Here is a 27705-nt window from a genome sequence, read left to right as displayed (position 1 = left end):
CAAAGCAATCAGACTTTGTTTTTAACAAGTCAAAAATGTCACTTTTTACCAACAATATTCATCAAAATTAGAGAATTTAAGATATCATCATGAAATGAACAAATCTAAGAGGTCTGTACAAGGTACATATACACCAAGTATCAAAGCAATGCGAATTGTAGTTTTCAAGAAGAAGTCAAAAAGGTAAAAAGTTGACCACTGAGATCAGTGTTTTCTGATGCATGTACAGTGGTTTAATGCTGCCATTGTTCACCAAGACCAGTGTTTTGCATTTCACTTACAGTAACATATTGCTGCCATAGCTCTATAAGACTATGCAGGCTTTTGTATAGCCTGTACAACGGCCTATTTCAACCATGGCTCATTGAGAAGAGTTTGACCTTACAGCGGCCTATGGCAGCCATATTAAAAACCAGTGTTTTGTTTTGCCATGCAGCATTTTATTGTAGCCATGGTAGATGAAAATAACTCAAGAGCACTAAAAGTTTCCATTGGTAAAATTTAATACTTACACTAAAAAATTACAATAACAAAACTGAGAATCACAAAGTTGATGATTACTATGGTGTTTATATGGTATCCTACTACGGGCATACATGCAGGACATAGCTGATATAAAAAATTGACATTTCAGTATAAAACTACACACTGAGGTTTTGTGATCTGCTTTCAATGGTCATTTATAACAGAAATTATTAACTGTATCATCCTCATCATCACTGAAGAATTCTTAGCTAATTTATGCGCAAATATAATTATGCAAATTAGCCATATACGCCATGTGTGGCAATTTGATATTCTTCAAGCATTTTTGAAAAGGTAACTTTAACCCTTTGAGCACCAAAATGTTCCCCGCTTTTATGTATTTTCAATAATTCACTTTGATAATTGCTTGGACATAATTTCCCAAAAGATAAGATTTTGACCAAAGCGTTGGAAAAATGCTGTGAAAGTTTACTTTGGGACTTGAAGGGTTAAAGAAGATATGCCAGCTGTGACAGTTCACTGTTGTAGTAAATGAAAAAAGTTCATCACTGGTTGCATCTGATATGCCATTTCTGGAGGTAGTGATAGGATAGTCCTGAAAAGGCTCTCCGTTAACTCATGTACCCTGTCAAAAGAAACAAACAAATGAGTTTACTGGATTTCATTGTAAATGACATTATATTCCCTATTTATCAGAATCTTCAAAATCACTAACAGCTATTGCCTATGAACTTGAAGATAATAAATTAAATCAAAGAAAGCTTAGAAAGAACTCCCATGTGCTGAGAGTATTGGAGACACATTAAATATAATTTGAAATTACTTAGCTGAAAACTAATTATGTAAATCAGAAAATTAACATGAACAGATTTGATTGTAAAACTAATGAGGTCTGCGCAATGTAACAAAAACTCTATGTACCAAGTTTAATTGAAATGTGATTAGAACTAAAAAATTATGAATTATTATGCTAATTAGGGAAATAATATGAACAGAGTTTTACCCCAAACTAATTAGGTTTGTACATTGTCCTAGAGCATCTTTGTACTAAGTTTCATTAAAATGGAAATTAGTACTTTAGATATCAGTGTGAAAGCTTAAAATTGGTTAATTATGCAAATTAGGTAATTAATATGTACAGATTTTAACCCAAAATTATCCAGGGCTGTCTATTGTCCTACAGCATCCATGTATAAACATTCATTGATATGTGATGATTAGTACCTGAGATATCAGTGTGAAAGTTGGAAATTGGTTAATTATGCAAATTAGGTAATTAATATGCACAAATATTTACCAAAAACTAATTGGGTCTCTGCATAATTCTAGATTCATTGAAATGTGATGATTAGTACTTTAGATATCAGTAGAAAAGCTGAAAATTAATTATGCAAATGAGGTAATTAATATGCACAATTATTTACCCTGAAACTAATCAGGTCTCTGCATAGTCCTAAAGGATCTATGTACCAAGTCTCATTGAAATGCGATGATTAGTACTTGAGATACCCGTGGAAAAGCTGAAAATTAACTAATTATGCAAATTAGGTGATTAATATGCACAAATATTTATCTGAAACAATCAATCTCTGCATAGTCCTTGAGTATGTAAGTACCAAGTTTCATTGAAATGTGATGATTAGTACTTGAGATATCAGTGGAAAAACCGAAAATTGACTAATCATTATGCAAATTAGGTAATTAGTATCCATGGATTATTACCAAAAACTAATCAAAACCTAGCATTTGTTCAGAGCATCTATGTACCAAGTTTCATCAAAATCCAATGAGTGGTTGTTTAGATATCAGTGGAACAGTCATGGAACCACTAAAAAATAGCTAATTATCATGCAAATTAGTTAATTAATATGTACGGATTTTTACCAAAAACTAATCAAATCTGCGCATATGTTCAGAGCATCTATGTACCAAGTTTCATCAAAATCCAATGAGTGGTTCTTTAGATATCAGTGGAACAGTCATAGAGCAGCTAAAAATTAGCTAATTATCATGCAAATTAGGTAATTAACGAGCATAGATTTTTACCAAAAACTAATCAAAACCTAGCATTAGTTCAGAGCATCTATGTACCAAGTTTCATCCAAATCCAATGACTGGTTGTTTAGATATCAGTGGAACAGTCATGGAACCACTAAAAAATAGCTAATTATCATGCAAATTAGGTAATTAATATGCACGGATTTTTACCAAAAACTAATCAAATCAGCGCATATGTTCAGAGCATCTATGTACCAAGTTTCATCAAAATCCAATGAGTGGTTCTTTAGATATCAGTGGAACAGTCATAGAACAGCTAAAATTTAGCTAATTATCATGCAAATTAGGTAATTAACGAGCATGGAATTTTACCAAAACCTAATCAAATCTGCGCATTGGCCCAGAGCATCTATGCACCAAGTTTCATCAAAAACCGATGTATGGTTCTTGAGATAGCAGTGGAACAGTCGGACACACACATACACACACACACACACACACACACACACACACACACACACACACACACACACACACACACACACACACACACATACATACATACACATACAGACACACTAACTGCAAAGACTCCCATTTTGTGCTTCGCACATGGGAGTCAAAAAATCTGATTAACAAAGGTGAAAATTTACCATTTTAATTGTGAAGCCATAATTACAATGTACCTTATACCAATCAATATAAGAGTATTGATTGGAATTCTTGTGCATGGTTTGACTTTGACCCCAAATACCTTAAAATAGCTGCATCACTGGTAAAGTGTCCCAAACACCAGACCCACTAGAATATCAGTTCAAATTTTGCAGTGATGTGGTAGACTTGATTCCCTTCTCCCTGCACCATCAGTTGGCTTAGTGCTGGGGATCTAGGCCCCTTGCTAGTTTGTAATGTATGCTCCTACTTTTGAATGGTACAGTGTTATGCAAACTTTAAGACACCATTGGTTTGACATGCATTGATGCTAAACACTTCATAAAAAATGTGGCCATATTTTGAGGCCTTGGCTTATTTCTGGAAATAGGGACCAATTTATGGGCTATCACACTTGTTGATTCTACATGCATGCATGTACACATTGGCTGGTTGGTATACCCAAAAAATAGCTCTGGACTTCTAAATGCGATCTATAGGGATTTTGGTCATCAAATTCGTTATATACAAATACATGTAGGCTAGGTGAACAATTTGAACTGATAGTGACTTCCTGATGAAGAGAGTGCTTTGATTTACCTTCTTATATCAATGATGAAGTTATTTATGAATTGAGGGGCAAGGCCAAGCCATGCTCAAGACATTCAAAATATTGGTGTGGAGTAAGCATGGCTTATTAACAGGTAAAATAGATACTTTTTAAACTGTGTACTTTGAGGGCAGTATATACTTGTAATATAGTAAAACATGTATGGAAGTATGCACACTGAAATTAAGAACAGTGACACATAACAGATGTGATATTTTGTACTCTGAGGGCAGTATATACTTGTAATAAGATCTGGTCTAGTGAACAACAATGCAGACCAGGGTCTAGTGAGCAGCAACACAGACCGGGTCTAGTGAACAGCAATGTAGACCTGGTCTAGTGAACAGCAATGCAGACCTGGTCTAGTGAACATCAAGGTAGACCTGGTCTAGTGAACATCAATGCAGACCTGGTCTAGTGAGCAGCAATGCAGACCTGGTCTAGTGAACACTGATGCAGACCTGGTCTAGTGAACATCAATGTAGACCTGGTCTAGTGAACATCGATGTAGACCTGGTCTAGTGAACATCAATGCAGACCTGGTCTAGTGAGCAGCAATGCAGACCTGGTCTAGTGAACACTGATGCAGACCTGGTCTAGTGAACATCAATGTAGACCTGGTCTAGTGAACATCGATGTAGACCTGGTCTAGTGAACATCGATGCAGACCTGGTCTATTGGACAGCAATGCAGACCTGGTCTAGTGAGCAGCAATGTAGACCTGGTCTAGTGAACAGCAATGTAGACCTGGTCTAGTGTACAGTAATGCAGACCTGGTCTAGTGAGCAGCAATGCAGACCTGGTCTAGTGAACACTGATGCAGACCTGGTCTAGTGAACATCAATGTAGACCTGGTCTAGTGAACATCGATGTAGACCTGGTCTAGTGAACATCGATGCAGACCTGGTCTATTGGACAGCAATGCAGACCTGGTCTAGTGAGCAGCAATGTGGACCTGGTCTAGTGAACAGCAATGTAGACCTGGTCTAGTGTACAGTAATGCAGACCTGGTCTAGTGAACATCAATGTAGACCTGGTCTAGTGAACATCGATGCAGACCTGGTCTAGTGTACAGTAATGCAGACCTGGTCTAGTGAACATCGATGCAGATCTGGTCTAGTGAACATTGATGCAGACCTGGTCTAGTGTACAGTAATACAGACCTGGTCTAGTGAACATTGATGCAGACCTGGTCTAGTGAACACTGATGCAGACCTGGTCTAGTGAAAATCGATGCAGACCTGGTCTAGTGAACATCGATGCAGACCTGGTCTAGTGAACATCGATGCAGACCTGGTCTAGTGAACATCGATGCAGACCTGGTCTCGTGTACAGTAATGCAGACCTGGTCTAGTGAACATTGATGCAGACCTGGTCTAGTGAACATCGATGCAGACCTGGTCAAAAGCAGTGCAAACCTGGTTGCAATATACTAGACTTAATGTACAATGCATAGTACTACACATACCACTGTTTTTGTTCATCTGGAAGAACAGGTGGATCTTCTGGGTTCTTTTTATCTAAGCCAGCTTTAACTTTCTTGAAACTTGTTTCTATATTAGTTTTGAAATCTATTAAGACTTTCTGATTTCCCATCTGATTCAAGGATTGCTGAAATAAATTAAATGAAAATATAGCTAGCAAGCATAACGTCAATCACACAGTGCTGTTCCTTGATCTAGGATACAGTGAGGTCCCCGCGTGATGGATACAGTGAGGTTCCCGCGTGATGGATACAGTGAGGTCCCCGCGTGATGGATACAGTGAGGTCCCTGTGTGATGGATACAGTGAGGTCCCTGTGTCATGGATACAGTGAGGTCCCTGCGTCATGGATACAGTGAGGTCCCCGTGTCATGGATACAGTGAGGTCCCTGTGTGATGGATACAGTGAGGTCCCTGTGTGATGGATACAGTGAGGTCCCTTTGTCACGGATACAGTGAGGTCCCTGTGTCATGGATACAGTGAGGTTCCCATGTCATGGATACAGTGAGGTCCCTTTGTCACAGATACAGTGAGGTCCCCGTGTCATGGATACAGTGAGGTCCCCGTGTCATGGATACAGTGAGGTCCATGTGTGATGGATACAGTGAGGTCCCCGTGTCATGGATACAGTGAGGTCCCCGTGTCATAGATACACTGAGGTCCCTATCTGGGTCATGGGCACAGTGAAGTCCTTGTGTCATGGATACAGTGAGGTCCCCGTGTCATGGATACAGTGAGGTACCCGTGTCATGGATACAGTGAGGTCACTGTGTCATGGATACAGTGAGGTCACTGTGTCATGAATACAGTGAGGTCACTGTGTCATGGATACTGTGAGGTCCCTGTGTCATGGATTTAGTGAGGTCACTGTGTCGTGGATACAGTGAGGTCCCTGTGTCGTGGATACAGTGAGGTCACTGTGTCATGGATACAGTGAGGTCACTGTGTCATGGATACAGTGAGGTCACTGTGTCATGGATACAGTGAGGTCACTGTGTCATGGATACAGTGAGGTCACTGTGTCATGGATACAGTGAGGTCCCTGTGTTGAGGATACAGTGAGGTCCCCGGGGTCATGGATACAGTGAGGTCCCCGGGGTCATGGATACAGTGAGGTCCCTCTGTCATGGATACAATGAGGTCCCTGTGTGATGGATACAGTGAGGTCCCCGTGTCATGGATACAGTGAGGTCCCCGTGTCATGGATACAGTGAGGTCCATGTGTGATGGATACAGTGAGGTCCATGTGTGATGGATACAGTGAGGTCCCTGTGTGATGGATACAGTGAGGTCCCTGTGTGATGGATACAGTGAAGTCCCTGTGTCATGGATACAGTGAGGTCCCCGTGTCATGAATACAGTGAGGTCCCTGTGTGATGGATACAGAGAGGTCCCTGTGTGATGGATACAGTGAGGTCCCTTTGTCACGGATACAGTGAGATCCCCGTGTCATGGATACAGTGAGGTCCCCGTGTCATGGATACAGTGAGGTCCCCGAGTCATGGATACAGTGAGGTCCCCGTGTCATGGATACAGTGAGGTTCCTGTGTGATGGATACAGTGAGGTCCCTGTGTGATGGATACAGTGAGGTCCCTTTGTCACGGATCCAGTGAGGTCCCTGTGTCATGGATACAGTGAGGTCCCTGCGTCATGGATACAGTGAGGTCCCCGTGTCATGGATACAGTGAGGTCCCCGTGTCATGGATACAGTGAGGTCCCCGTGTCATGGATACAGTGAGGTCCCCGTGTCATGGATACAGTGAGGTCCATGTGTGATGGATACAGTGAGGTCCCTGTGTCATGGATACAGTGAGGTCCCCGTGTCATGGATACAGTGAGGTCCCTGTGTGATGGATACAGTGAGGTCCATGTGTCATGAATACAGTGAGGTCCCCGTGTCATAGATACACTGAGGTCCCTATCTGGGTCATGGGCACAGTGAAGTCATTGTGTCATGGATACAGTGAGGTCCCTGTGTCATGGATACAGTGAGGTCCCTGTGTCATGGATACAGTGAGGTCCCCGTGTCATGGATACAATGACGTCCCTGTGTCATGGATACAGCGAAGTCCCAGCGTCATGGATACAGTGAGGTCACTGTGTCATGGATACAGTGAGATCACTGTGTCATGAATACAGTGAGGTCACTGTGTCATGGATACACTGAGGTCCCTATCTGGGTCATGGGCACAGTGAAGTCCTTGTGTCATGGGCACAGTGAAGTCCTTGTGTCATGGATACAGTGAGGTCCCTGTGTCATGGATACAGTGAGGTCCCTGTGTCATGGATACAGTGAGGTCCCCGTGTCATGGATACAATGACGTCCCTGTGTCATGGATACAGTGAGGTCCCTGTGTCATGGATACAGCGAAGCCCCAGCGTCATGGATACACTGAGGTCACTGTGTCACGGATACAGTGAGGTAACTGTGTCATGGATACAGTGAGGTCACTCTGTCATGGATACAGTGAGGTCACTGTGTCATGGATACAGTGAGGTCACTGTGTCATGGATACAGTGAGGTCCCTGTGTTGAGGATACAGTGAGGTCCCCGGGGTCATGGATACAGTGAGGTCCCTGTGTCATGGATACAATGAGGTCCCTGTGTGATGGATACAGTGAGGTCCCCGTGTCATGGATACAGTGAGGTCCATGTGTGATGGATACAGTGAAGTCCCTGTGTGATGGATACAGTGAAGACCCCGTGTCATGGATACAGTGAGGTCCCTGTGTGATGGATACAGGGAGGTCCCTGTGTGATGGATACAGTGAGGTCCCTGTGTCATGGATACAGTGAGGTCCCCGTGTCATGAATACAGTGAGGTCCCTGTGTGATGGATACAGTGAGGTCCCTGTGTGATGGATACAGTGAGGTCCCTGTGTGATGGATACAGTGAGGTCCCTTTGTCACGGATACAGTGAGGTCCTCGTGTCATGGATACAGTGAGGTCCTCGTGTCATGGATACAGCGAGGTCCCTGTGTGATGGATACAGTGAGGTCCCTGTGTCACGGATCCAGTGAGGTCCCCGTGTCACGGATACAGTGAGGTCACTGTGTCATGGATACAGTGAGGTACCCGTGTCATGGATACAGTGAGGTACCCGTGTCATGGATACAGTGAGGTCACTGTGTCATGAATACAGTGAGGTCACTGTGTTATGGATACTGTGAGGTCCCTGTATCATGGATTCAGTGAGGTCACTGTGTCATGGATACAGTGAGGTCCCTGTGTCGTGGATACAGTGAGGTCCCTGTGTCATGGATACAGTGAGGTCCCTGTGTCATGGATACAGTGAGGTCCCTGTGTCATGGATACAGTGAGGTCCCTGTGTCATGGATACAGTGAGGTCCCTGTGTCATGGATACAGTGAGGTCCCTGCGTCATGGATACAGTGAGGTCCCCGTGTCATGGATACAGTGTGGTCCCCATGTCATGGATACAGTGAGATCCCTGTGTGATGGATACAGTAAGGTCCCTGTGTGATGGATACAGTGAGGTTCCTGTGTCATGGATACAGTGAGGTCCCTGTGTGATGGATACAGTGAGGTCCCTGTGTGATGGATACAGTGAGGTCCCTGTGTGATGGATACAGTGAGGTCCCAGTGTCACGGATACAGTGAGGTCCCCGTGTCATGGATACAGTGAGGTCCCCGTGTCATGGATACAGTGAGGTCCCCGTGTCATGGATACAGTGAGGTCCCCGTGTCATGGATACAGTGAGGTCCCCGAGTCATGGATACAGTGAGGTCCCCGTGTCATGGATACAGTGAGGTCCCTGTGTCATGGATACAGTGAGATCCCTTTGTCACGGATACAGTGAGGTCCCTTTGTCACGGATCCAGTGAGGTCCCTTTGTCACGGATCCAGTGAGGTCCCCGTGTCATGGATACAGTGAGGTACCCGTGTCATGGATACAGTGAGGTACCCGTGTCATGGATACAGTGAGGTCACTGTGTCATGGATACAGTGAGGTCACTGTGTCATGAATACAGTGAGGTCACTGTGTCATGGATACTGTGAGGTCCCTGTATCATGGATTCAGTGAGGTCACTGTGTCATGGATACAGTGAGGTCCCTGTGTCATGGATACAGTGAGGTCCCTGTGTCATGGATACAGTGAGGTCTCTGTGTCATGGATACAGTGAGGTCCCTGCGTCATGGATACAGTGAGGTCACTGTGTCATGGATACAGTGAGGTCACTGTGTCATGGATACAGTGAGGTCACTGTGTCATGGATACAGTGAGGTCCCCGTGTCATGGATACAGTGAGGTCCCCGTGTCATGAATACAGTGAGGTCTCTGTGTCATGGATACAGTGAGGTCACTGTGTCATGGATACAGTGAGGTCACTGTGTCATGGATACAGTGAGGTCCCTGTGTCATGGATACAGTGAGGTCCCCGTGTCATAGATACAGTGAGGTCCCTGTGTCATGAATACAGTGAGGTCCCTGTGTCATGGATACAGTGAGGTCTCTGTGTCATGGATACAGTGAGGTCCCTGCGTCATGGATACAGTGGGGTCACTGTGTCATGGATACAGTGAGGTCACTGTGTCATGGATACAGTGAGGTCCCCGTGTCATGGATACAGTGAGGTCCCCGTGTCATGAATACAGTGAGGTCTCTGTGTCATGGATACAGTGAGGTCACTGTGTCATGGATACAGTGAGGTCACTGTGTCATGGATACAGTGAGGTCCCTGTGTCATGGATACAGTGAGGTCCCCGTGTCATAGATACAGTGAGGTCCCTGTGTCATGAATACAGTGAGGTCCCTGTGTCATGGATACAGTGAGGTCTCTGTGTCATGGATACAGTGAGGTCCCTGCGTCATGGATACAGTGGGGTCACTGTGTCATGGATACAGTGAGGTCACTGTGTCATGGATACAGTGAGGTCACTGTGTCATGGATACAATGAGGTCCCCGTGTCATGGATACAGTGAGGTCCCCGTGTCATGGATACAGTGAGGTCCCCGTGTCATGGATACAGTGAGGTCTCTGTGTCATGGATACAGTGAGGTCTCTGTGTCATGGATACAGTGAGGTCACTGTGTCATGGATACAGTGAGGTCACTGTGTCATGGATACAGTGAGGTCCCTGTATCATGGATACAGTGAGGTCCCCGTGTCATAGATACAGTGAGGTCCCTGTGTCATAGATACAGTGAGGTCCCCGTGTCATGGATACAGTGAGGTCCCCGTGTCATGGATACAGTGAGTTCCCTGTGTCATGGATACATTGAGGTCCCTGTGTCATGGATACAGTGAGGTCCCCGTGTCATGGATACAGTGAGGTCCCCGTGTCATGGATACAGTGAGGTCCCCGTGTCATGGATACAGTGAGGTCCCCGTGTCATGGATACAGTGAGTTCCCTGTGTCATGGATACATTGAGGTCCCTGTGTCATGGATACAGTGAGGTCCCCGTGTCATGGATACAGTGAGGTCCCCGTGTCATGGATACAGTGAGGTCCCCGTGTCATGGATACAGTGAGGTCCCCGTGTCATGGATACAGTGAGGTCCCTGTGTCTTGGATACAGTAAGGTCCCTGTGTCATGGATACAGTGAGGTCCCCGTGTCATGGATACAGTGAGGTCCCCGTGTCATGGATACAGTGAGGTCCCCGTGTCATGGATACAGTGAGGTCCCTGTGTCATGGATACAGTGAGGTCCCCGTGTCATGGATACAGTGAGGTCCCCGTGTCATGGATACAGTGAGGTCCCCGTGTCATGGATACAGTGAGGTCCCCGTGTCATGGATACAGTGAGGTCCCCGTGTCTTGGATACAGTGAGGTCCCCGTGTCATGGATACAGTGAGGTCCCTGTGTCATGGATACAGTGAGGTCCCTGTGTCATGGATACAGTGAGGTCCCTGTGTCATGGATACAGTGAGGTTTCTGGGTCATGCTTTACAGTAAGGTCCCTGGGTCTTGAATAAAAGTCTAAAATAGGCTAATATAAGAGGCTTTGAAAGGTATTGCTTTGAATCATTCCCTCTGACTGCCTTGTAGCAAATGACAATACTCACATAAAGTAAAGCTATCTGGTGCGCAATGTATTTATGATTATGTAAATTATACACATCTGTATTGAGTAGATTGCATAGTGCTACGGACTGATTCAAAGTAGCAACATGATTGAAATAGTCTGGAAAAAAACAAAAATACTATATTTAAAATTTACAAGAAATCAAATTAACTAGTGAACAACAGTTTATATAGTGTAATCTACAACCATGGATATGATATACAATGACTATAGACACTGTACGCTACCATTGACGGTAGATATAGAAACATCTATTACAGTACATGTAGTAATCTACATCCATAGATACCGTGACCTACAACCAGACACTGTAACTTTCAACCAGACAATGTAACTTACAACCAGACACTGTAACTTACAACCAGACAATGTATCCTACAACCAGACAATGTATCCTACAACTAGACATGGTAACTTACAATCAGACACTGTAACCTACAAACCACAGTAACCTACCAAGGACAGTAACCTACAACAAGGTACAGTAACCTACAACCAGACAATGTAACCTACAACCAGAAAATGTAACCTAAAACCAGACACAGTAATCTAAATGTACAACCAGACACTGTAGCCTACAACCAGACACTGTAATCTACAACCAGACAATGTATCCTAAAACCAGAAAATGTAACCTCAAACCAGACACAGTAACCTAAAATCAGACACTGTAACCTACAACCAGACAATGTAGCCTACAACCAGACAATGTAGCCTAAAACCAGAAACTGTAATCTACAACCAGGTACAGAAACCTACAACAAGGCAGCGTAATCGCAGACCAGGCACAGTAACCTACAACCAGAAACTGTAACCTACACCCAGATACTGTAACCTACAAAGCACAGTAACCTACAACCAGGCACAGTAACCTACAATCAGAAACTGTAATTTACAACCAGAAACTGTAATCTACAACCAGATACTGTAACCTACCAAGCACAGTAATCCACCAAGCTCAGTAACCTACAACAAGGTACAGTAACCTACAACCAGAAACTGTAATCTACAACCAGAAACTGTAACCTACCAAGCACAGTAACCTACAACAAGGTACAGTAACCGACAACCAGAAACATTAACCTACAACCAGAAACTGTAATCTACAACCAGAAACTGTAACCTACCAAGCACAGTAACCTACAACCAGAAACTGTAACCTACAACCAGAAACATTAACCTACAACCAGAAACTGTAACCTACAACCAGACACTGTAACCTACAACCAGGTCCAGTAACTTACAACCAGGTACTGTAATCTACAAGTAATATGTTTAAAACAATAAAGCCCATATTCACATACCATCCATTGGTGTCTTTTGCTGTGACTGGAAGATAAAGTTGTGAGGACTCATCACATATGATGTAACTCTTGGGAATAGCACACACAAAGCAGTTTCTTCTAAAAAATCCTAAGATTTATAAAAGTAAAAATACATGTAAATTAATTTTAGTTGTAAGACAAGAAGTGAATAAATAAAGTTCAATCTAAACAACAACAAATTGTGTCATGGCATGAGTTCCTGATGTTCAATAGTAAACTTCACTGAAATGAAGCAGCCATTTTGAACCAGAATTTAAAACAAAAACATACAAGTGTAACACAATGTACAATGTAGTTGTAAAGTTTGATTGCAATCAGTCAAGGCATGTCAAACACATGGTTTTAAAACAGCATTTGTTAAATACAAAATTTCTGTTCTTCAGCTATTTTAAATCCGATATGAAAAATGACTACGGTCCCATTATATTCCATGTAAGTACCAAATTTAAATGATAATTGTCTGTATGACCATGGAAGGTACTAACGGAAGGAGCCACGACGTCTATCAAGTAGCCACTTAAGCCTCTTAATTGGCTTATTTCCTTTTGTTTCAACCCAAATTAATCATGATAAGGACATTGTCTACCTCATCTTTGATGTCGTTGATCGTTTGCGATTGTTTACACAAGTAACGAGTTAGCGGAGTATGATACAACCCCGCCATTTTTTTAATGTGACTATGAAATACATGCGCATTTTGAAACTACGGTCATCACACATGCGCACTGGGTTTGTTTAGGTGTGAAAGGTAAAAATACGTATTTCACAACCGGAAATTCAACAGATGAACGTTTGACTTCACAAATTTCACATGTTTTAATTATTAGCAACTGTAACTAGAACAGGATTTTGAGTGCCTACAACAATTCCTAAGGACTCCTAAAAATATTATCACAGAGAAAGTGTCTAAGCATGCTCTTTTTTTGATACTATCTTTTCTGTTGGTGTTCGCCGATGTCTGGTGGTCAAAAATTTTGACAGTTTCGGGTGCCAAACCCATGCACTGAATAATGCAATCGTCACAAGCAATCATGATTAAGTCTCATTACCATTACAAAAACAAAATTCACGATATTTCATCAGTTCTTCTTCAATCAATGTTATATCTGACTGACAATTTTCCATTAAAGTTCGCCAAGATCTCCGGAAACAACAGCATTCAAACTAGACACCATTTTCAATATTGTACATGCTAGGTTTGACTATCGCTTCCGAACATGCTCCGAATATTACCGAATGCTCGAGATTAGCATAACCCATTGTAGAAGGTGCTAAAAGCTAACAAGAACAATGTTTGTAAACAAACACTGACAAACGATCACAGAGCTGGGTTTGGGAGATTGACAACTCTTACCTGCAATGACAGAGCTGGGTTTGGGAGATTGACAACTCTTACCTGCAATGACAGAGCTGGGTTTGATAGATTGACAACTCTTACCTGCAACGACAGAGCTGGGTTTGAGAGATTGACAACTCTTACCTGCAATGACGGTGCTGGGTTTGGTAGATTGACAACTCTCACCTGCAATGACGGTGCTGGGTTTGGTAGATTGACAACTCCTACCTGCAATGACAGAGCTGGGTTTGGTAGATTGACAACTCTTACCTGCAATGCCATAGCTGGGTTTGGTAGATTGACATCTCTTACCTGCAATGACAGAGCTGGGTTTGATAAATTGACAACTCTTACCTGCAATGACAGAGCTGGGTTTGGTAGATTGACAACTCTTACCTGCAATGACAGAACTGGGTTTGGTACATTGACAACTCTTACCTGCAATGACAGAGCTGGGTTTGGTACATTGACAACTCATACCTGCAATGACAGAGCTGGGTTTGATAGATTGACAACTCTTACCTGCAATGACAGAGCTGGGTTTGATAAATTGACAACTCTTACCTGCAATGACAGAGCTGGGTTTGGTAGATTGACAACTCTTACCTGCAATGACAGAGCTGGGTTTGGTAGATTGACAACTCTTACCTGCAATGATGGTGCTGGGTTTGGTAGATTTTGAACACATTCCATCATTTTATTCATGATAACCATTGCTGTGACAAATAAAACATAGTATAACTTTACATATTGTTTCAATAAATAGTCCTTATTATTAAATATCAGACTGTTGGCTAATGAACATCGAAAAAACTATTACACTAACCTTGGGCATCAAAGGTATTACTGTACTTTCTTTTCCTTCTAACACTTTCACTTGCTTTACTTGACTATTAAAAACAAGTGTATTTTGTATTGTAAGTATTTTATTGCAGTAATTACAAAAAGCAACATATACATCAGATTATCAGACAAATTTCCCAGCACACTCAAACACAGCATAACGTAAAACTAACCAGAAAGAAAACATAATTATTAAACTATTTACCTCTTGAAGTTCTTTTTGACACAATGGTTCAAGACGAGTACAAAGCACCATAACATCAATAGCTACACGAGATTTTGTTACTGCACCTTCCCATAATGGATCATGTAATCTAACATCAACTACAAAAACAAACATAATACTCAATTTTAATCCATGTACAACAATAGTCAATGTAATCAAGCCATTAGTGTCAGCCTTACCACTTTATAGTGTTTAGTAAAGACAATAGTCAATGTAATCAAGGCAGTAGTATCAGCATTACCACTTTATAGTGTTTAGTGCAGACAATAGTCAAAGTAATCAAGCCAGTAGTGTCAGCCTTACCACTTTATAGTGTTTAGTAAAGACAATAGTCAATGTAATCAAGCCAGTAGTGTCAGCCTTACCACTTTATAGTGTTTAGTAAAGACAATAGTCAATGTAATCAAGCCAGTAGTATCAGCCTTACCACTTTATAGTGTTTAGTGAAGACAATAGTCAATGTAATCAAGCCAGTAGTATCAACCTGACCACTTTATAGTGTTTATTGAAGACAATAGTCAATGTAATCAAGCCAGTAGTATCAGCCTTACCACTTTATAGTGTTTAGTAAAGACAATAGTCAATGTAATCAAGCCAGTAGTATCAGCCTTACCACTTTATAGTGTTTAGTAAAGACAATAGTCAATGTAATCAAGCCAGTAGTACCAGCCTTACCACTTTATAGTGTTTAGTAAAGACAATAGTCAATGCAATCAAGCCAGTAGTGTCAGCCTTACCACTTTATAGTGTTTAGTAAAGACAATAGTCAATGTAATCAAGCCAGTAGTATCAGCCTTACCACTTTATAGTGTTTATTGAAGACAATAGTCAATGTAATCAAGCCAGTAGTATCAGCCTTACCACTTTATAGTGTTTAGTGAAGACAATAATCAATGTAATCAAGCCAGTAGTATCAGCCTTACCACTTTATAGTGTTTAGTAAAGACAATAGTCAATGTAATCAAGCCAGTAGTACCAGCCTTACCACTTTATAGTGTTTAGTAAAGACAATAGTCAATGCAATCAAGCCAGTAGTGTCAGCCTTACCACTTTATAGTGTTTAGTAAAGACAATAGTCAATGTAATCAAGCCAGTAGTATCAGCCTTACCACTTTATAGTGTTTATTGAAGACAATAGTCAATGTAATCAAGCCAGTAGTATCAGCCTTACCACTTTATAGTGTTTAGTGAAGACAATAGTCAATGTAATCAAGCCAGTAGTATCAGCCTTACCACTTTATAGTGTTTAGTGAAGACAATAATCAATGTAATCAAGCCAGTAGTATCAGCCTTACCACTTTATAGTGTTTAGTGAAGACAATAGTCAATGTAATAAAGCCAGTAGTACCAGCCTTACCACTTTATAGTGTAATGTATACTTTTCTCAAAATGTGAATTTTAAATGTGGTTGGAGACATGTCCAAGATATAGATGAAGGCAAAACAGATTGCCGTACATACAGAGATCAATCCATAAGCTCCTGTTTTGAATGGGAACTACCCAGTAATGAGATTAATTTACCAATATTTGAAACCATCTGAATTCCAGTTCAAATCTAAATTAGTAAAATTAGTAAAAAAATGTGTTGTTCAGTTGACTGTTGTATGCCAGTTGACAGGTGTAATGTTCATATCATTTGTAAGCCAGCTATTAAACTGTTGGTTTTACCAATCAAGCAATCACAGCACAGTAAGTAGAAAACAGTACTGAGTTACGAGTTCAATGTCATACATCCAATGAAATGCTTCAATTTCCATAAGGCCCTGACCATGGTCACAGACAAAAGTCACATTCATGAATTTATATAATTAAATTTGTAAACGACTCCAAGAAATACTCTGTCTACAGTAATTTATAACAATAATTTTGGTGTAAATTGACACCATACCACTAGAGATCCGAAATGTTGTACTCAAACAAGGCCCAGGATGACTACAGTCAGCGCCCTGCTGTATAATCAACGGCGTTGTCAGAAGCACCGTCCCTTCTGTTGAGGGACGGTGTCAGAAGCAAGTCAATTACATTCAGTCATCGGCTGCGAGGCACAAACACTGCCATGGCAAAATTTAATTCAATATTCCAACCTGACAAATAATAAATTAGTATTACATGTAATGTAAAAAGCAGCTAGGAGATAGATAGCCCTGCGTACAGTGCTGTGTGTACGGGGACGCGTTCGGTTGATAGATGTCCCCACCACAGCCCTGCGTACCTCCATAGACAAAGTCCGGGACTTTGAAAAATATAATTTTTTTAATGAAATAACATGCCCAGGTACCAAAAATGATGATCGATCACCAGATATATCCAGAACTCCCAGTTCGGAGTCCAATTGTGGATGAAATCGGCTACTTTGATCTAAAAACAAACACATTCTCTTGCGTGAATGAAATTAAAAATGGCGGCACTTGGTGGATAATTTCTCCGGTACCCACGCGTTTACATTTTGTCCGTCTTTACTAGTCGCTTTTTAAAGACATTTCAGTTTCAGATAATTTTGTTAATGGTTGTTACGGATAACTATCGTCATTTCAACCGCTTTTGGTTGGGAAACTACTTATTTTTTAACTTGCGCACCAATTACGGTGCGCTCCCAGACTTTGTCTATGGAGGTACGCAGGGCTGTGGTGGGGACATCTATCAACTGAACGCGTCCCCGTACACACAGCACTGTACGCAGGGCTAGGAGATAGAGCCCAAATAATGTGCAGATGATCGAGATTGCTCAATATTGCATACGGGTGAAGCATTTGTTTTATCTAAATGAAATGCACACTTATATCATAATTTCGCAGTCAACGTTTTTTTCAAATGTGTTTTTAATTTTTTAAAAGGACATCCATAACTCACCTTTGAATGCAGGGTCGTAGTTTAAAGGAACGACTCTTGGCGAACTTGACAACATGACAGCCATTTTGCTGATTTGCCACGGCGCCTCGACACAGTGGATGATTTTACTTTGTTTATAAAAATGCAAACACTGAGGGCGCACATTTTAAATGACACACAAGTACGATCGTTCAGTTCGATCACAAGTACTATCACAGTTCCTCTATCACTGGTCTCGAAACGGCCGCTGTCCTATTGTCCTATTGCGCGTAGCGGTTAAATAAACCATTGACACCTATACGTAATCCGCAGTTGACGCAACTTGTTATCTCTGAAAGAACGACGAAGCAAGCAAGTTGACAAGCCCCAATGGATACATGTGTGTGTTAACTGAAAGGAGAAAATTATGTTTATATTTTCATTTCACACTTAAAAAACATTTGTAATGTGAAGACAGAAATACTAAACAAGGTCAGTTACAAATATGTCAAGCATATTACGTTTATAACTGCATGAAAAGTAAAGAAACATAAAGCAAAGATATTAGAAAAAAAATTTGAAACTACAAATGCAAATACTGAAATTTATCTAACAACTGATAACAATGTTACTGGCTTAGTTTATGAGGTGCTGCTGTCTTAAAAATTAAAACAGTTTTTTTTTCAAATATTGTGCTAAAGGAAAATGACATTTTCTCATCACTTACCGTAGTAATGATATTTATTTTCATTACTAAGTTTGTCAAAATTTTGTATACATTTATTATCTAAAATGGAAAGTTTTAACCTTATTTCATTGTAACGAGTACAATTTAATACAATAGACCCCTTTCATAAGTTGAGCACCCTCAAACACTTCCTGTTTCAGAACTGAAAGAGAGGCCAGTTAGTATAGAAACCCCACTGTCTTCATAGACATGTAAAGTACTAGTAAAACAACACACACAGATAAAGCTACTTAATGGATCTGGCAGTTTTATACTACCAAGTACAAATTGATTTTATCAGTTTCAATTTATGTTGCAGATATGTTCACATGTACTAGGTGAATCAGAATCATGTTTTTAATTATTAAATAAGTGTATTTGAGAATACCAGAATGGGAAAGTTAAAAGATCTTAGAGTATATATATCCCTCTTAGTTTACATTACATTCATGCTACACAGTTACACACCAGAAATAGTTATGATGTTGCCCATTGTCCCCTACTTTATTTTTTCAGAAACAAAAGACGGCTTCAAAATCCATTTAACTGTATTCATGAATATTTTAAATAAAAACTTAAATCAAAATAAATTTGATTGTATGTCTATGGTCTAATTTATTTCAGAGCACCTCTACCACAAGTTCAAGTTAAATCAGATCAAAGAAAGTTTAGAAAGAACTCCTGTGTGCTGAGAGTATTGGAAACACATTCAAATTAAGAAGACTTTCAAACAAGAAGCTTGGCAACTAATATTTGTCTGCTATTTAAGATGTGTATTATGAAAACAATATGATCCATTTTATTGAAATTTATAACAGAAAATCAATTTTCGGTCTAATTTATTACTGAGCACATCTACCACAAGTTCAATTTAAATCTGATTTTTTGAGATATCAGAATTTGGCTAATAATAATTAGATAATCAATATGCATGTTTTTCATTATTTAAATAATCATGAAAAATACTAGCTAATGTATTTCTCAATTACATTGTAATACTATATGTAATGTATTAGTCTCAAAGTCATAAAATATCATACCCGGTAACATGAATTGTATAAAAGTTCCAAAATACTAGTATAATAGTTCAGTAATATACCAGTATAAATAACTTAAAATACTAGATAGATTAGAATCAAAGAAAGCATAGAAAGAACTCCTGTGTGCTGAAGGTATTGGAAGCATAAAGTACAAATATAGACTGACAATGCTCCAAACCAAACACACGCCTGACGGACTCGCTTGGAACAATGTAGTTTTTCACTTCTGGCCAACGATTTTTGCCGGTACCAATCAAATTGCAGGAATTTCAGCTAGTGACAGCCATCAAAGAGTAACAATCATTTGAGGCAAAGTTTATTTGTTTGTTGAAATAATGTATGACAAGTTGCTGGCAAATTTCCACCCAATGTGTATCATCTTGTTGAAAACAGTCTGTGATTGTTTGTTGACAATGCAAACACAGCTTTTCTATCGTCAATATCGTTTGTGTTACACACCACACCCACAGGAATGTAGTTTCCATCATCAATATTGTTTATATCAAACAAACCATATCTATAGTACTTTGCTTTGAATCATACATGCCCTCAAATTATGCAAAGTCACATATAACATTGATTAACATGCTAATTCCTTTTCAATCAGGTTTTCAAAAATAAAACTTTATTTATTTAAATCACTATTTATACACAAACTGATATTTAGTACATAAGTTGTATTACTCATCAATGCATACTTTTGTCAATATTATGCCCGGGGCCAGGTTAACAAATCTGCTTATTATGTGAACACAAACAACCCGTGTAGGATATTGAAATGAAGATACATAATGATTTAATTGTACAGTTTGTCAAGTGCAACTGGAGTTCTACAATGTTATACCTTGGCAGACACCACAAAACCATATGAAAGAGAAAACTTTCTTATTATTACTATTATACATGTAAAGTTGTAATTGCATATTTCATGTGGAAAACATTTATGATTTAACACAATAGTTAACCTGTTTAAATTAATACCTTTTAATATGTTATAACAGAAATGTGTGATGAAATAAAAATATAATATATGTAATATATAAGGCTATGTAGGTTTGTTTTGAATGACAGCATCTTGGTGGAAACGAGCATATAATGTTGCTCTCATATGGCCAGTCAATAGTTGTAAACTGTCTATCAGATCTGTAATGTCTGAATCTTGGCTATCTTGCTCAGGAGGTATAATAACACAAAATGGTGCTAAATTTAGCAACAAAATATGCATGCAATCAAATACACTTAGTAATAAATGTGTTTTTGCAATTTAAACTACATATACAGATATACAAAACTTTATTTACTAAAAATGATTCACTATTGGAATAGCAATTTAGAAGACACAGTCATGAAATAAAAAAAAATGCCAGAGCAAATAACACTGGATACACGGCAGCTATGGTAAATACTATGTTAAGTAAACATGTACTCTACATGCTTGACTCAAACAGATATGGTATTGCAATGGACTAAAACACTTATAGCTTATATACCCCATTGACACAAATATGCAAATGAAAGCTGTAGAGCAAGTTTGAAGGCTGAATATATCAGAAGATGCTGTGGTCACAAGCTACATGTATATCCAAATAGAACATTGAGCAATTTAAAACATCTATCAGACACAGAAATGCTCCAAATTATAGTCATTTGTTTTTGGCGAAAATCCAAGATGGTGGAAAACCATGTGACTGATCAAAGTTTATTTATTTATTTTTTGTAATGAGCTATGGTCATATATGCTACATGGCAAAAATTCCAGTTGATCAGGTAAAGCACTTCAGAAAAACGAGCTGCCAAACAAATAGGCTGCTACACAAACAGGCTGCTAGAGAAACTGGTTATAGAAAAACTGGCTGCTAGAGAAACTGGTACTAGACAAACTGGTGCTAGAGAAATTTAACTGGTACTAGACAAACTGGTGATATATACCCCTGGCTTCCAAACAAACTGGTGATATACAAACTGGCCACCAAACAAACTAGTGATATACAAACTGGCTGCCAAACAAACATGCTGCTAGAGAAACTGGTGATAGACAAACTGGCTGCTAGACAAATTGGCTGTCCAACAAAATGGCTGTGCAACAAACTGGCTGCCAAACAAACTGGTACTAAACATAGTGGTGTATAACACAGCATTGTCATCTCAGCATGTCCAAGAAATAATTTACGACATTTAATTACTGCCAACTTTGACTGAAATAGACATGACCAAAAAACTTGTTTGTTTGTTTTTCTAATAGAGTAAATGAAATCGACAGACAACAGGTGATTATTTGAGGAATGTAAATAAAGACTTTTATAAATTCTATTTTTAGTTGAGTCTTATTTTAGCAAATCCCATTTGTTGATAATGATCTCTTTCATAAAGGACACCAACATGATTTTCATCTATATCTGCCAGACATGAGTATTCGCTGATATCAGAGTATATATGTATATCACCATTCCAATGTTTACCATAATCCATACTGTATTTCACTGTCATATTTAAACGCCCTGCAGATGAGTTTGGATTCGAGAAGAACATAATGTTTTTGTGCAACAGAAGGCTACCCTCACATCCAGGATCAACCAGGTTGGGATCAACAGTGACATTAGTCAGTGGAAATGTTTCGCCGCCATCAAAGCTTTTAGCAATGATACGACAATTACAATGATAACCATGAGTGTTACGAATATTCACAAAAATACTTCCATCTGGTAATTCAACAAGCTGAAAACAAATAAACAAATATAATTATAAGATCCATGACATTTTTGTTTTGTATTTAGCAACTTATGAAACTATATAAAATTTTAATAATATTTAACATTAGTATTATTGAATCGTGGAAGTTATATAGCGAACATCAGCGCCACTACGTACCGTTAAGATAAAGGTATATAAAGTGTGAGGGCGCACTACTTTTCATCTCCTCATGAAAACATATATTTTGAATTATTTTGTAATAGCCTGGTTCTTCAGATACACTCCCAATTATCAATTCACAGTGAATTTACAGCTAGTTCCTCTGAAACACTCCCTATTTCAGTTCAATTACCTGTGGTTCTCCAGCAAGGAAGTCACCATTTTTTTTCCCCATACCGTACGGCATTCCATAGAGAGTGGCACCAACTGTCCAAGTTATACCGTGATCTGGAAACAAAATATAAACAAATGAAAATACTGTAATTAGTTTCATGGAAGTCAAAAAAGTAGTACCATGGTATGTTCTCTATATTCAATGAACATGAACAGAATTATCATGATTATAATTCCAGTAATATATGCTCTGTGAAATAAATTATTAAAAGACACTTCACAATAGGCGTCTTTCATATTTGGGAAAATATTTGTTTACAAGTTGATGGATGTTTTAAACTCCAGGCTTTGCAACTCCCATCAAATCAGACATAGTGGCGCAACATTTGCAAAATTTAGGTCTGTTTTTAACAAATCCAAAATTACTCTCACAATTCTGTTTGATGTACTATGTTTGCAGTTGTACCATGTACTATGTTTGCAGATGTACCATGTACCATTTTTGCAGATGTACCATGAACTATGTTTGCAGATGTACCATGTACCATGTTTGCAAATGTACCATGAACTATGTTTGCAGATGTACCATGTACTATGTTTGTATATGTACCATGTACTATGTTTGTAGATGTACCATGTACTATGTTTGTAGATGTACCATGTACCATGTTTGTAGATGTACCATGAACTATGTTTGCAGATGTACCATGTACTATGTTTGTATATGTACCATGTACTATGTTTGCAGATGTACCATGAACTATGCTTGCAGATGTACCATGTACTGTTTGTATATGTACCGTGTACTATGTTTGCAGATGTACCATGTACCATGTTTGCAGATGCACCATGTACTGTTTGTAGATGTACCATGTACCATGTTTGCAGATGTACCATGAACTATGTTTGCAGATGTGCCATGTACTATGTTTGCAGATGTACCATGTACTATGTTTGCAAATGTACCATGTACCATGTTTGCAGATGTACCATGTACCATGTTTGCAAATGTACCATGTACCATGTTTGCAGATGTACCATGAACTATGTTTGCAGATGTACCATGTACTATGTTTGTATATGTACCATGTACTATGTTTGCAGATGTACCATGAACTATGTTTGCAGATGTACCATGTACTATGTTTGCAGATGTACCATGTACTATGTTTGTAGATGTACCATGTACTATGTTTGTAGATGTACCATGTACTATGTTTGTAGATGTACCATGTACCATGTTTGCAGATGTACCATGTACTATGTTTGCAGATGTACCATGTACCATGTTTGCAAATGTACCATGAACTTTGTTTGCATTTGAAGTTTTGATAATTTTATTGAGTGTACTGTAATTTTAGTGCACTCGCAACAATACCCAATACCCATAGTAATAAAACTTAATATAAAACCTACAATTTAGAAAGCATTATTTTTGCTGGTCATAACGACTATATTTCCTGTCCCTGTAACTTCATTTGGGAAGACCTACTTTCCCAAATTAACTTTCCATCACAAATTATTAAAAATACAGATGCAGACTACTGACATGAGCTAATTAAGCAATGTTGCACAATATATTCACACTGCTTTCAATAAGCAAAACATGTAAACTCATCTTCTTTTATTTTCCATTTCATATTTATATACTTGTTTTTTTTCATAAAATGTTATTGCTACATACTGATAGAAACTTGTATTTCTAAAGATACAATAAACTATATTATTAATTATGTTGATTTCATATACCTCTAGGAACTACCTATGAGTCTCTTATCGACTGTGTCCCAGCCCATTTACTTAATTGTCGTTGTCTGACTGGAACATACACAATTCAACTAAGATTAAGCCGGAAATTTTAAATGTTCACAAACCAAAGCTATCTGTTGTCCACCACAATCAACCACATCAATCTGATTTCACTCACAGATATTAAGAACCAGCTTCACATTATATTTATAGGATTGAGTGTATAGAAAAAATGTAATGTCATTATTATTTTTTGGAGACACTCACCGTCACTATATAGACAGTACATGGACTGTGTCTTGAAATTATCGCGGTCAACAGTATGTCCGCAAGAAATGAGACGACCAACATGTGGCTTGTACTGTTTTTGTATTCCGTAACCAGGACCGAAACAGTAGGGCCAGTCTTTAAAATATGGATTCTTCACTGATAAGTCTTCTGGATCGCTCCAAGTATAACCCCAATCGTGACTTCTCATAATGTAATTCATCGGTTTATGATCAGAACACAAGTTATGAACACAGAAACAAAAAGTCATGATGGTCACATTTATGGTACGATCTACAACAACCATCCCGATATTCAGACCATTCTTGGCTTTAAAATCATCAACAATGAAGACAGTGGGTTTCCAGGTCATTCCGTGGTCTAGTGATCGTCTCAGAGTGATAACTTTAGCACCGGTATCAGAAGAACTAAATTTGCGAGCGCCACATAACGCCAGAAGCCCTCCCTGGGTGTTGATCAAAATGGGAGTCCTATAAGCGGATATTTCACCCAGACCAGTCTCCCACAAAATCTGTTCGTTCACAACAATAGGAGAGATAGCATGACTATAGTATGTCAACAAAACCAAATATGTGCAAATCCAGACAAATTGAAACATATTGGTGGTTTTCATATGAACTGCAACTAACTCGCACTCCACTGAGGGCAACAAGCCTAACAAATCAGGTGACAACTAGTCACGTGTGTTTTCGAGTACCTTTAAGTTATGGTATTTTTTTCAATTCGGTCCTAGTTGAATCCTTAAGTTAGTTAACATTTATCACCTCTCTCGCTGTGGGTCAGATCTGTGCCAACAATTCAATTTTATCGTTTTGTATAATTCATATTATTATACGCTTATACTAAATCACACTGAAAATATAGCACAACAATACATTAATTAATTATCACCTTTTCTTTTCTTTTGTAGGCTTTCTGTAAGTAATTTAATAACCCGAGTAGACATTGTTTGTCAGTTGTGTTTAAAATGTGTATAAATTTATCTTTGTTGTTGTAATTTTTGAAACTTGGATTGCAGAATAGACTATATAATTCTAGTCTATTTTCTGTATAGAGATCACACTCAGTGATGAAATGGATTTCATCCTCAATCATGTTACATTTGTCACATTTCCTGTCCTGAATTTTTGTTTTTGGTTTTGTGTGTCTACCCACTTTTATGTACAGTTGGTGGCAGCTAATTCTAAATTTGCTCATTGTTTGAACCGCTTGCCTATCAGTTAACTGTTGTAAATAATATTCCTGTTTAATGTCTTTTTTGAATAAACTGTTAGTCTTCAGTTTAGATTCTGTTCTTTGCATGCCTATGTTCCATTTGTTAATGCAGTACTTTGCTGCCATTTTGTTGAAGTTTTGTTTTGTAATATCCATATGGATTTGATGTTCATTCACTATTTTGTTGAGTCTTGTTAGTCAGTAATCATTTTCTTTGTTTGTTTCCATTTTCTTCATAGCATTGAAAGCTATGTTGTCTTTCGTCAATGTAATTAAATGTTTGTACATAGTTATTGCTTTATAGTATAGTAAGTGTAACAATGGTAATCTACCAGTATCCATTCATACTGCAATGTTGCTTGATCTGTTATTCACATTTAGAATGTGCCTACAGAATCTGAGGTGGACTTTTTCAGTTTCTGTCTTGTCCCAGTTTGTGTTCGTACATACTCCCCATATTTCTCCCCATATGTAAATATTGGTATTTGTGTAGTCTCAAACAATTTTGTTTTAATAGTAATATTGTTTCTATTGTATTATAGATAGGTGCTTGTGCCTTTTCTGCTCTCCTTGCTTTTTTGCTAGTGTTGACATTGTTTGTTGTTTTCTCAATTATAGTATAGTATAGTATAGTATATTCTATTTGACACTAAATAATATATTTTGTTACATTATCTGTGGTCAAAAGACATTAAATATAATAAAACACAAGTACACACACGAGACAAAGAAAATACATAAATAACTAAAGTCTAAGTAAAATTACTTATAGTAAAATAGTATGCGGTCAATAAATTTGCTAGCACTATTGGCAATGAACCCATCTCTCGAACTTAACATTTTTGTAAACATTTGTTGTTTTGATAGTTTAAGGATACTTTCATTATAAATGCTAACTACATTCAGAAATTCAGTACGAGCATTTGTTATTCCAGTATGGTTACAGTCTAACAGTGCATGGATTTCATTGCCAATAGCCCCATTGTTACAAAGTTGGCACTTTCTTTCCTCTGGAGGTATCCCTTGATATCTAAGTTTTTCAATTGGTAGGGTATGTGCAGATATCCTAAATTTGGTGAAGCTGGTTCTATGTTGTGCATTTTTTATCATCTGATTCAAATATGGTTCAAATTTATATGTAGGTTTGAACTGAGTGTATGTAAGTAAGTAAGTAAGTAATTCTTTATTGCTATCGTATCCCATTTGAGATCTTGACAAAAAGTACAATAAAGTCAAAAACATGTAATAATAAAAAATGAAAATAAAAGGAAATACTAAAAATACAGTAAATGAATGAAATAAATACACATCTCACAATAAGAGATAAATGAATAATTGTAATATAATGTAAATAAATGTAAATCTGTGTTTTGTGGGGTTTTTTTTTTTTTTTGAGGCAGCTGGTACTGAAGTTATTGTTTGATTTTTTGCTCCCTAAGCATAAAGCAAGTATAAATGTGTTTTGAAATGTCTTTAATTATGTGATCGTTTTTATTATTTAATATGTTTATTAATGTCTCTCCATGCATTTTATGTTTAGTAAAAAGGCTGGTTCTTTCTTTATCATATAGCTGGCACGTGAAAAGGAAATGTTTCTCATCTTCAATTTCTCCAAGATCACAGACAGGGCATATTCTATCAGAGATGGAGATGTTTTTGTATCTGCCTGATTCAATCTGTAAACGGTGGGCACTTATTCTAAGTTTAGTCATTGCAGCACGATATAGTGGATTTTTAATTATTTGGAGGTATTTCTCAAAAGAAAAATCAGTTTTTATTTCTCTGTATGTTCTCAATTTGTTTTTGTGATGCACGCCCTTATCATCATCAAACATGCATTC

General features: G+C 38.6%; 2 protein-coding genes across 3 annotated transcripts; both read right to left on the bottom strand.

Moving 5' to 3' along the window:
• Positions 1–485: 485 nt before the first annotated feature.
• LOC102805477 (uncharacterized) lies at positions 486–17963 on the bottom strand. 2 transcript variants are annotated; one of them, XM_085496446.1, is made up of 8 exons: positions 17864–17963; positions 14993–15111; positions 14771–14834; positions 14593–14685; positions 12588–12696; positions 11264–11382; positions 5214–5356; positions 486–1111 (listed from the first exon to the last, which is right to left on the bottom strand). In XM_085496446.1, the coding sequence occupies exons 2-8, from the start codon at positions 15046–15048 to the stop codon at positions 1003–1005; spliced, it is 693 nt and encodes a 230-aa protein (XP_085352572.1). In that variant the 5' UTR covers positions 15049–15111; positions 17864–17963; the 3' UTR covers positions 486–1002. The 2 variants fall into 2 exon arrangements, with proteins under 2 accessions (XP_085352572.1, XP_085352571.1); XM_085496445.1 differs by having other exon boundaries at positions 14593–14660; positions 17864–17957.
• Positions 17964–20184: 2221 nt separating this feature from the next.
• On the bottom strand, positions 20185–25303 carry LOC102805350 (sialidase-1). Its single transcript, XM_006819443.3, has 3 exons — positions 24629–25303; positions 22632–22726; positions 20185–22303 (listed from the first exon to the last, which is right to left on the bottom strand). The coding sequence occupies exons 1-3, from the start codon at positions 25260–25262 to the stop codon at positions 21902–21904; spliced, it is 1131 nt and encodes a 376-aa protein (XP_006819506.3). The 5' UTR covers positions 25263–25303; the 3' UTR covers positions 20185–21901.
• Between the last annotated feature and the right edge of the window lie 2402 nt (positions 25304–27705).

Source organism: Saccoglossus kowalevskii, chromosome 1 (assembly GCF_978046115.1).
Source record: "Saccoglossus kowalevskii chromosome 1, keSacKowa6.1, whole genome shotgun sequence".
Classification (NCBI taxonomy): domain Eukaryota; kingdom Metazoa; phylum Hemichordata; class Enteropneusta; family Harrimaniidae; genus Saccoglossus; species Saccoglossus kowalevskii.
This window is presented reverse-complemented; position numbering and strand designations above follow the sequence as displayed.